The 11484-nt window shown below is 43.5% G+C and overlaps 1 protein-coding gene and 1 long non-coding RNA gene across 4 annotated transcripts; both read left to right on the plus strand.

The window, feature by feature from the left end:
* The first annotated feature begins 825 nt into the window (after positions 1 to 825).
* LOC135563578 (uncharacterized) lies at positions 826 to 2183 on the plus strand. Its single transcript, XR_010460389.1, has 5 exons — positions 826 to 1235; positions 1546 to 1616; positions 1704 to 1879; positions 1970 to 2031; positions 2114 to 2183. It is a non-coding gene; the product is annotated as an uncharacterized LOC135563578 (long non-coding RNA).
* A 10-nt stretch (positions 2184 to 2193) lies between these two features.
* Positions 2194 to 4622, plus strand: LOC135563579 (putative nuclease HARBI1). 3 transcript variants are annotated; one of them, XM_065006388.1, is made up of 5 exons: positions 2194 to 2569; positions 2648 to 2683; positions 2782 to 3336; positions 3618 to 3756; positions 3851 to 4622. In XM_065006388.1, exons 3-5 carry the CDS (start codon positions 3268 to 3270, stop codon positions 4219 to 4221), a joined length of 579 nt encoding a protein of 192 aa, XP_064862460.1. In that variant the 5' UTR covers positions 2194 to 2569; positions 2648 to 2683; positions 2782 to 3267; the 3' UTR covers positions 4222 to 4622. The 3 variants fall into 3 exon arrangements, with proteins under 3 accessions (XP_064862460.1, XP_064862461.1, XP_064862459.1); XM_065006389.1 differs by having other exon boundaries at positions 2194 to 2328; positions 2397 to 2569; positions 2648 to 3336; XM_065006387.1 differs by having other exon boundaries at positions 2648 to 3336.
* The last annotated feature ends 6862 nt before the right edge of the window (positions 4623 to 11484 follow it).

Genomic DNA, 11484 nt, shown 5'->3' on the forward strand with positions numbered 1-11484 from the left:
TATTGGAAACTCTTTCAATGTTATAAATTGTTCATATGTGAGAATATTACCCCTGTTGTCGAAAATATCAAGGACAAAGTCAATATTCCTCTCATGCCAGCTGGGGTAGAACAATGACTTATTCCTTACAGTTATGTCTGAATTATTCCACAAAAGAGCTTTATGAGGGGAAAAATTGTGCAGGAAACATATTTTCCAGGCCAGTAAAGCTTGTTGGTGAAATCTAGCCAATTTAGCAGGTAATCTTTCAGGAATATAATTACATTTCAGTAAAAATTGAAGACCTCCCAATTTATTAAACACATTATTTGGAATGAAATACCATATTGAATCAGTATCGAGCAAACATTTTTTCAACCAGTTTATCTTGAAAGTGTTATTTATGTCAACAAAGTTCAACACTTCTAGACCGCCTTCAGCTCTTTTGTTAGAAAGAACATGTTTTTTTAGTTTGTGAGGCTTATTTTTCCAGATGAAGTCGAGAAAGGTCTTATTGATCTCTTTACAAGTAGCTGGATTTACACATAACGATAATGAGTGGTACACAAAACGAGACAGTCCCTCTGCCTTGGACAGAAGTACTCTCCCAAGTATAGAAAGATCTCTTTGTAGCCAATTATTAAATATATTTTTAGTTCTCTTAATTTTAGGAGAGAAATTCAAATGTTGTCTGACTAAGTGGTTTTTTGACAGATGTATTCCTAAATATTTAACAGTCCTTTACAGAAATATTTTCAATTACTTTATCATCATTATAGTCAAATAAACATAACATTTCACATTTAGAAACATTCCGTTTTAATCCTGATGCAATAGAAAATGCAGTTATAGCATTAAGGGCATGTGCGACCTGGGGCCTGTTGCACAAAAGTAGAATTAAGACATCCGGGATAAATGACTCAGCTGAGCTCAATGAAGCCAAAACATGTGCGTCCAGGCTTAATTGGTTGCACAAAGACCAAGCCAGGATGAGCAGACACGGATTCATTAAGCCAGGTGAAACCAATCCTGGATAGGTGCGCGCTCACGGCTCACTCAAATAGACCCCGCCACAGATCACAGATTAACTGATTTACCATGGCAACTAGAGCCGCGTACTTTTCCCCGTCGGAAGCACAAATCCTCATGGAGGCATACGAGGAGGTAAAAGATATAATTAAGAAGAAAGGCAACACCGCCACAGTGATAAAGCAAAGAGAAAAAGCGTGGCAAAGTATTGCAGACCGCCTGAATGCGTAAGTAGTGCACAATTACACACTCACCGCTCCGCTGAAACATCACAATTACAATTCAAATATTTAATTCACATCTCCAAAAATGCAGTTGTACTGTAATTATGAAACGGTTAAATTTTTAATTGAAATGCACTGCAGATATGAGTGAAATTGTGTAAAGTAACTCCATCACACTGTATAAAGCTATGATAAATTTTTTGATATTTTTACTGAAAACAAGACAAAAATACCAAGTAATTTTTGCAGTGTGACTCCATTAAATGTGTGTGTGTGTGTGTGTGTGTGTGTGTGTGTGTGTGTGTGTGTGTAGATTAAACATGAACGGGCCAAAACGGACATGGCAGCAGGTCAAAATCAAATACAAGAACATTCTGCAGAATGGTATGGTCCCTGACTAATATTTAACAAAGCACAAGCATATATTGTACCCAGAAGGTGCCTGCTCACACATTGTCTGTACTGTTTTAGCAGTGAAAAAGAATACCCAGAGACAAGGCACGGGTGGTGGGTCACCAAAGGCTGACCTTACCCCAGCAGAGGACATGGCCTTGGAGCTAAATAAAGGCAGGCCCGTCTTAGAGGGGATCCCTGGGGGAAAGAGACGAGCATAGGTTCCTCCCAAGATGCCACCCGCTTCATTCAAGGTATGTCCTTCCATCTCTACATGGGATACAACCACATTCATATTGAATCAATTTGGACTGTCTGACTTTGGTTTACCTATTGCCTTGCAGTGCCTGGCAGCACTGTGTTCCTGTTAGAGCCACCAGCACAAGCACCAGACGATGCTGATCCAGTGAGTACTCCATCAAAGGCATACTGTAGGCCTGGCATGTCTTGTCTACTAGCTTCAATATGAATCCGATTAAATGTGATAGGGTGAAGGCCCCAGTGCAGCAGCAACAGCACATGATGGAGACGATGATGAGGAGGAGACAATCTCTCTGGATTCAGAAGGCATGAGGTATCATGTTAAGACTGTGAAAGTACTATTTACTCTACAATGGTGAGGAGTCCTCATCAAAATCAAAAAATCTATTTTCTTTTACAGGACCCAGATGCTATACAGTGGGAAAACCAGCCTGGCAACATAGTGCGTATTAATAAAAGGACACCACATCCTGCCAAATTCCAGCTGCGCTAATTGTATTGTGTTCACAGAGCTCACAAGCTATCAGAAAGTTGTATGGCAACCACCTCCGGCGCCAAATAGAACTGGCAGACATAGACATTCAGTACAAGAAGAAAAAGATGGAAAATCTTGCACTGGAGTCGAAATAAAAAAGAGGACAATTAGGAAACTGGACCTTGAAATAAAAAAACTTGAGAGGGAGGTGAGATATGCCTTCAATGTACACTGTATGCTAACTGTAACACAAATGTATTAATCATTATTTTCTTTCCTCCCCCAGCTCCAAGAAGATGACACAGCTCAAAATAAAAATTAGGTATATTCTCGTAAAGTCAAGTGAGCCATGACATATGAGCTCTTATTGTGAGCACACAGGACGGTGGCATCTTTCTGAGTTTTTTTTTATTTTCCCAGCAATCAGTACAACCAAGTCATCGTTATAAGGCATCGCCCTCTTTTGTCCACCCCCCCAGCACCAGGTGTGGCCACTAGCCTATATGAAGGCCCAAAATTGTGTGTTCCTTTCTGCTCTGACAATGGCATGCCCTTTCGTGCGAGATGTGGTGGATGAAGAAGCACTTGTGCTGAGGAGAGCCTTCAGGCGAGAAAGGGTCTTCAGGGACCGGTTGGACCCACTGGCCTTCCCTGATGACCATCTATATGAAAGATACAGGTTTTCTGCAGATGGCATCAGGTATCTATGCAGACTACTGGGTCCCAGGATTAAGCACCGCACTGCACGGAGCCATGCACTGAGTGTGGAGCAAATGGTTTGTGTGGCCTTGCGCTTTTTTGCTAGTGGAGCCTTCCTGTACTCAGTGAGGGATGCAGAACAGCTGAACAAGGCCACAATTTGCCGCACAATAAGGAGTGTGTGTCTGGCTATCAAAGCATTAGCAGATGTCTTCATCTCCTTCCCTGGCCACAGAAGACTCTGTGACATCAAAGAGGAGTTCTATAGGATTGCAGGTAAGAGGATCTACAAATTACAGGACAACTGTTAACACATAGTAGGATACTCATTACTTTGTGTGACAGGTTTCCCCAATGTCATTGGTGCAGTGGACTGCACACACATAAGGATAAAAGCCCCCTCAGGTGCCCATGAGGCCGATTTTGTGAATAGGAAATCCTTTCACAGCATTAATGTTCAGGTGAACATAACTTTTTGATATTGTCCATTGACGAACACTCTGCATTGCCAGTGATGTGCATTGATTGGTGTAATATTCCTCATCTTATGATTTCAGATGGTCTGCAATGCTGACTGTGTGATCAGCAATGTTGTGGCAAAATGGCCTGGCTCAGTCCATGACTCCAGAATCTTTCGGGCCTCTGAAATCTATCAGTGCCTTCGGGCCTCTGAAATCTATCAGTGCCTATCACAAGGTAAGCCACACAACCCCTATTTATAACCATCATGGCTGTGTCAAGAATATCACTGTGTTTATGAGGTAGTAATGATGAGATTTTGTGTTGACAGGTGAATTCTCTGGTGTGTTGCTGGGAGACAGGGGGTATGGCTGCCAGCCTTTTCTCCTGACACCTTTCACAGACCCCCAGGAAGCACAGCAGGCCTACAACCATGCCCATGCCAGGACCAGGGCCAGAGTTGAAATGACCTTTGGCCTCCTGAAGGCACGCTTTCACTGCCTTCACAAATTAAGGGTCAGCCCTGTTAGGGCATGTGATATTACTGTGGCTTGTGCTGTCCTCCACAATGTGGCCTGCCTGAGGAAGGAGAGGGCCCCCAGAGTGCCACCAGCCATGGACTGGGACAATCCGGCAATCTTCCCTGATGACGACAGTGGTCGGCTGCTGAGGGACCAATATGTGTTGAATTATTTTAGTTAGTATGTGTGCTTTCAATTTTGGTTAAATATGTCCTGCGGTGGCAGAGGAATTTGGGTTTTTTTGGGTTCGTTTTTGACGAATTTGGCCTCTTATGATGTTTGTGCGGTATACTGTGTGTAATACAAGGCTGCAGGGAGGCTACTGCATCCATTCATTTGTCTGTTCAGTTGATGTGTATGGATTTGTCCTGCATTTATTTTAGTGTGCAGACATGCAGGGTGTGTTATATACAGACCTTTGAATGTGTATGTATCATTTTGTATAATATGCTTGGATTCTGTGCTTTCCATCTTGTAGAGTCACTGTGACTTCAGTTTCGAAAGGAGCTGATGGTTTACCTGCTTTGTTTTGTCCTTATTCAATAAAGGAACATAATGTTACACATTGTGTTTTTATATTCATATGGAATGTGTATTTGTTTATATGACAGAGTACTAGGGCCACACTGAAGAAAAAGGATAAAGTCATAAATTTATGAGGCTGGTTCTTTCTGCAGAAAAGCTACATATTGTTTTTACAGTTTTGATACTTATGACAATGTGATACTTAATATTCTGGCACATCAGCATGTCTTTGTTTATGAAACCATACTGAAGTACAATTTCACGAAATGCCCCACATCTGTCATTTTAACAACTGTCCTCCTTTAAAACAACTGGTTACAATATTATGACTTGTGTTTTTTCCCCTCTGTGGCCCTAATATTCTATCATTTTATATATAGCCTTATAGTCTATGGAAACTGTAAATTATCTAATGATAGCAACATCATCTAAAAATCATTTTTTATCCAAAATCATTGAAATTAATGATCACAAACGTTTAAATAATAACAGTGGGTCTAGTTATATGTGATAACAATGTATAGTGAGCAGTGAAATAACTATTGGTTTCCATTTGTGGTGACTGCTGACTGACATTAGGGATGAGATTAAATAGATCCTGGAATTTAGCCTGGTCTGGAGCAGGCTAGCTCCACAGAATAAATCTCCATGGTAATTTATACCATAACATATCCTCCTGCCCCCTATCCATCTTTAGTGCAACCGGATTACGGATCAATTGAGCCAGGATCACCAAGATATCCTGGCTTAATCCCTTATCCTAGTTTTGTGCAACAGGCCCCAGGTCTTTGTCTCTTAAGAAAAGAGTAGTATCATCAGCCAGTTGGGAAATTTTGATTTCTTTGTTAAAAATGGTTAAGCCATACAAATTTGCATCATTCAGAATATCTAGAGATAGAAGTTCCACAACCAAAATGAATAAAAATGGCGAAATTGGGCATCCCTGTCGTACACTTCTGTTGATACTAAATATTTTGGAATTATTAAGGTTTAGTAGCACAGAACTATTTATATCTTTGTAAAACATGCGAATTACTTTAATAAAATGTTCACCAAATCCAAAAAGTTTAAGAGACCTAAAGAGAAATTCATGTTCAATTGTATCAAAGGCTTTACAGAAGTCCAGAAATAGGACAACCGCATCTGAGTCAATTGCATCTGAATAATCTATAAGGTCCAAGACTAAACGAGCTTAAATACTTAAAAAGTATTTAGTCAGCCACCAATTGTGCAAGTTCTCCCACTTAAAAAGATGAGAGAGGCTTGTAATTTTCATCATAGGTACACTTCAACTATGACAGACAAAATGAGAAGAAAAAAAATCCAGAAAATCACATTGTAGGATTTCTAATGAATTTATTTGCAAATTATGGTGGAAAATAAGTATACGGTCAATAACAAAAGTTTATCTCAATACTTTGTTATATACCCTTTGTTGGCAATGACAGAAGTCAAACATTTTCTGTAAGTCTTCACAAGGTTTTCAACACACTGTTGCTGGTATTTTGGCCCATTCCTCCATGCATATCTCCTCTAGAGCAGTGATGTTTTGGGGCTGTTGCTGAGCAACACGGACTTTCAACTCCCTCCAAAGACTTTCTATGGGGTTGAGATCTGGAGACTGGCTAGACCACTCCAGGACCTTGAAATGCTTCTTACGAAGCCACTCCTTCGTGGCCCGGGCGGTGTGTTTGGGATCATTGTCATGCTGAAAGACCCAGCCACGTTTCATCTTCAATGCCCTTGCTGATAGGAGGTTTTCACTCAAAATCTCACGATACATGGCCCCATTCATTCTTTCCTTTACACGGATCAGTCGTCCTGGTCCCTTTTCAGAAAAACAGCCCCAAAGCATGATGTTTCCACCCCCATGCTTCACAGTAGGTATGGTGTTCTTTGGATGCAACTCAGCCTTCTTTGTCCTCCAAACACGACGAGTTGAGTTTTTACCAAAAAGTTATATTTTGGTTTCATCTGACCATATCACATTCTCCCAATCTTCTTCTGGATCATCCAAATGCTCTCTAGCAAACTTCAGACGGGCCTGGACATGTACTGGCTTAAGCAGGGGAACACGTCTGGCACTGCAGGATTTGAGTCCCTGGCGGCGTAGTGTGTTACTGATGGTAGGCTTTGTTACTTTGGTCCCAGCTCTCTGCAGGTCATTCACTAGGTCCCCCCCGTGTGGTTCTGGGATTTTTGCTCACCGTTCTTGTGATCATTTTGACCCCACGGGGTGAGATCTTGCGTGGAGCCCCAGATCTGGATTTTTTTTCTCATTTTGTCTGTCATAGTTGAAGTGTACCTATGATGAAAATTACAGGCCTCTCTCATCTTTTTAAGTGGGAGAACTTGCACAATTGGTGGCTGACTCAATACTTTTTTGCCCCACTGTACCTACACGTACGCTACGGTAATAAGATGCAACCTTCTTATTGTCCCTAGAATTTCTAAGCAAATAGCTGGAGGCAGGACTTTTTCCTATAGAGCAGCATTGTTATGGAATGGTCTGCCTATCCAAATCAAATTTTATTGTCACTTATACGTATTTATCAGATGTTATTGCGGGTGTAGCGAAATGCTTGTGTTTCTAGCTCCGACAGAGCAGTAATATCTAACAAGTAATATCTAACCATTTCATAACATATACCCAATACTCACAAATCTAAGTAAAGCAATGGGATTAAGAATATATAAATATATGGACGAGCAACGTCAGTGGCATAGACTAAGATTCAGCAGAATAGTTTTGAATATAGTATATACATATGAGATGATTAATGCAAGATATGTAAACATGATTAATGTGAGAGGTGCAGACTCGGTCTCAACCTTTAAGCCTATACTGAACATTCATCTCTTCAGTAATTCCTATGATTGAGTGTCGTCTGGCCCAGGGGTGCGAAGGTGAACGGCAAGGCACTGGAGAGACAAACCACCCTTGCTGTCTCTGCCAGCTCCCCTCTCTCCACTGGGATTCTCTGCCTCTATTACGGGGTCTGAGTCCCAGGCTTACTAGTGCTCTTCCATGCCGTTCCTAGGAGCGGTGCATCACTTGAGGGGGTTGAGTCACTGACGTAATCTTCCTGTCCGGTTTTGTGTGGTGAAGGAGATCTTTGTGGGTGGTCTGTTGATATCTCTCTAGCGGTGTAGGGGCTGCACTTTGGGAAGGTGTGTGGGGTTATATCCTGCCTGGTTGGTCCTGTCCAGGGGTATTGTCAGACAGGGCCACAGTGCCTCCCGACCCACCCATCTCAGCCTCCAGTATCTATGCTGCAAATAGTGTATGTTCCGGGGGACTAGGGTCAGTCTGTTATAGCTGGTGTAATTATCCTGTGTTTTCTGGTGTCCTGTGTGAATTGAAGTATGCTCCCTGTGAAACTGGTTTTGCACAACCAAACAATTTCTGCACAAACTGTCAGAAACCGTCTCAGAGAATCTCATCTGCGTGCTATCCAGGGTCTTGATCTGACTACAGTTTGGCATCGTGACCGGCTTTAGTGGGCAAATGCTCACCTTCGATGGCCAATGGCACACTGGAGAAGTGTGCTCTTAACTGATGAATCCCGGTTTTAATTGTATGTCGTGTGGGTGAGCAGTTTGCTGATGTCAACGTTGTGAACAGAGTGCACCATATCGGTGGGGTTACGGTATGGGCAGACATAAGCTACGGACAGCGAGAACACAATTGCATTTTGTTGATGGCAATTTGAATGCACAGATATACCATGAAGAGGCCCATAGTCATGCCATTCATCCGCCACTATCACCTCATGCTTCAGCATGATAATTCACAGCCTCATGTCACAAGGATCTGTATACAATTTCTGGAAACTGAATAAGATCCCAGTTCTTCCATGGCTTGCATACTCACCAGACATGTCAAGCGTTGAGGACGTTTGGGATGCTCTGGATCAGCGTGTACTACAGCGTGTTCCAGTTACCTCCAATATCCACTAACTTCGCACAGAGTAGGACAACATTTCATAGGCCAACTCTATGCGAAGGAGATGTGTCGCGCTGCATGAGGCAAATGGTGGTCATACTGACTGGTTTTCTGATCCACGCCCTTACCTTTTATTTTATGGTATCTGTGACCAACAGATGCATATCTGTATTCCCAGTCATGTGAAATCCATAGATTAGGTCCTAATGCATTTATTTCAATTGACTGATTTCCTTAAAATCTATTTTTGTTCAGTATAGAATAAAAAATATCTAAAACAACTCCATAGCAATACATATTTTTTCCACATTCTGAAAGCCTTTATTTAGACTATTATTAATATGCTAAGGAATGACATTATAGAGTTTTGAGGACATTATTTGGTTTGTAGAAATGTCACAACCCAAATATTAGCCACCTCAAGTACGCCAAGAGTGTGCAACATCTTAAATTGTCAGAAAATCCTAAAATGTTGGTGGAAAATGTTTTATTAAGACCGGACAAATATTTTTCCTGTTTTTTGGTGGGGTCAGCCCACCATTACATTTAGTTTAGGAAGGAAATGATGCCTTTGCAGCCTGAAAGTGATGATGCTTTTTTATGTACGAGCCAGTCCATGGGGGCCACGAGTGTATTACCAGCTGGGCACATCAAACCTAGATGATAGTGCAGATCAAGTGCCCTCTACCGGCTGCCTAGGCTATCAAGTAAGAAAGAGGACTTTGTCAAAATGTAGATGTAATATTCCCATCCCTTAAATTGCTCATAATATAAATTGATGTAGGGATTGTTGAATTCAAATTATTCACCACACCAAAATTATTCTTCATATGAAACTCATGAATCCTACCCGAAAGGTCAAATTCTTATAGGCTACTTTACTTGCATAAAAAGGTTGAATGGAAATCTGGTTAATGTTAAGCCATTTTGAGGATGCTGGAATTATATTTTGGATGAAAATGCTTCTGCTACTTTTGAAGTAGCCTAATCAGATGTTTAAAAACATGGTTACTGGTTGTGTTTATGCCACATATCAAAGGTAAATAAAATAAATTGAAAAAGTAAAAGTATAAATATTTAGGCTATATTGAAGAGTTAGGTTCTAGAACAGGGCTCCGGGCAGCCGAGCGGAAATGGAGGAAAACTCGCCTCCCTGCGGACCTGGCATCCTTTCACTCCCTCCTCTCTACATTTTCCTCTTCTGTCTCTGCTGCTAAAGCCACTTTCTACCACTCTAAATTCCAAGCATCTGCCTCTAACCCTAGGAAGCTCTTTGCTACCTTCTCCTCCCTCCTGAATCCTCCTCCCCCTCCCCCCCTCCTCCCTCTCTGCAGATGACTTCGTCAACCATTTTGAAAAGAAGGTCGACGACATCCGATCCTCGTTTGCTAAGTCAAACGACACCGCTGGTTCTGCTCACACTGCCCTACCCTGTGCTCTGACCTCTTTCTCCCCTCTCTCTCCAGATGAAATCTCGCGTCTTGTGACGGCCGGCCGCCCAACAACCTGCCCGCTTGACCCTATCCCCTCCTCTCTTCTCCAGACCATTTCCGGAGACCTTCTCCCTTACCTCACCTCGCTCATCAACTCATCCCTGACCGCTGGCTACGTCCCTTCCGTCTTCAAGAGAGCGAGAGTTGCACCCCTTCTGAAAAAACCTACACTCGATCCCTCCGATGTCAACAACTACAGACCAGTATCCCTTCTTTATTTTCTCTCCAAAACTCTTGAACGTGCCGTCCTTGGCCAGCTCTCCAGCTATCTCTCTCAGAATGACCTTCTTGATCCAAATCAGTCAGGTTTCAAGACTAGTCATTCAACTGAGACTGCTCTTCTCTGTATCACGGAGGCGCTCCGCACTGCTAAAGCTAACTCTCTCTCCTCTGCTCTCATCCTTCTAGACCTATCGGCTGCCTTCGATACTGTGAACCATCAGATCCTCCTCTCCACCCTCTCCGAGTTGGGCACCTCCGGCGCGGCCCACGCTTGGATTGCGTCCTACCTGACAGGTCGCTCCTACCAGGTGGCGTGGCGAGAATCTGTCTCCTCACCACGCGCTCTCACCACTGGCGTCCCCCAAGGGCTCTGTTCTAGGCCCTCTCCTATTCTCGCTATACACCAAGTCACTTGGCTCTGTCATAACCTCACATGGTCTCTCCTATCATTGCTATGCAGACGACACACAATTAATCTTCTCCTTTCCCCCTGCTGATGACCAGGTGGCGAATCGCATCTCTGCATGTCTGGAAGACATATCAGTGTGGATGACGGATCACCAACTCATGCTGAACCTCGGCAAGACGGAGCTGCTCTTCCTCCCGGGGAAGGACTGCCCGTTCCATGATCTCGCCATCACGGTTGACAACTCCATTGTGTCCTCCTCCCAGAGCGCTAAGAACCTTGGCGTGTTCCTGGACAACACCCTGTCGTTCTCAACTAACATCAAGGCGGTGGCCCGTTCCTGTAGGTTCATGCTCTACAACATCCGCAGAGTACGACCCTGCCTCACACAGGAAGCGGCGCAGGTCCTAATCCAGGCACTTGTCATCTCCCGTCTGGATTACTGCAACTCGCTGTTGGCTGGGCTCCCTGCCTGTGCCATTAAACCCCTACAACTCATCCAGAACGCCGCAGCCCGTCTGGTGTTCAACCTTCCCAAGTTCTCTCCGTCACCCCGCTCCTCCGCTCCCTCCACTGGCTTCCAGTTGAAGCTCGCATCCGCTACAAGACCATGGTGCTTGCCTACGGAGCTGTGAGGGGAACGGCACCTCAGTACCTTCAGGCTCTGATCAGGCCCTACACCCAAACAAGGGCACTGCGTTCATCCACCTCTGGCCTGCTCACCTCCCTACCACTGAGGAAGTACAGTTCCCGCTCAGCCCAGTCAAAACTGTTCGCTGCTCTGGCCCCCCAATGGTGGAACAAACTCCCTCACGACGCCAGGACAGCGGAGTCAATCACCACCTTCCGGAG

The sequence above is a fragment of the Oncorhynchus nerka genome, linkage group LG21, assembly GCF_034236695.1.
Source record: "Oncorhynchus nerka isolate Pitt River linkage group LG21, Oner_Uvic_2.0, whole genome shotgun sequence".
NCBI lineage: Eukaryota > Metazoa > Chordata > Actinopteri > Salmoniformes > Salmonidae > Oncorhynchus > Oncorhynchus nerka.

Bases quoted from the DNA above. Each gene is read 5' to 3' on its own strand.
- LOC135563579 (XM_065006387.1), top strand. From the start codon at position 3,268: ATGTCTTCATCTCCTTCCCTGGCCACAGAAGACTCTGTGACATCAAAG. The intron at 3,337-3,617 runs GTAAGAGGATCT...TTATGATTTCAG, and splicing joins GGAGTTCTATAGGATTGCAG to ATGGTCTGCAATGCTGACTG. The intron at 3,757-3,850 runs GTAAGCCACACA...TTGTGTTGACAG, and splicing joins CTATCAGTGCCTATCACAAG to GTGAATTCTCTGGTGTGTTG.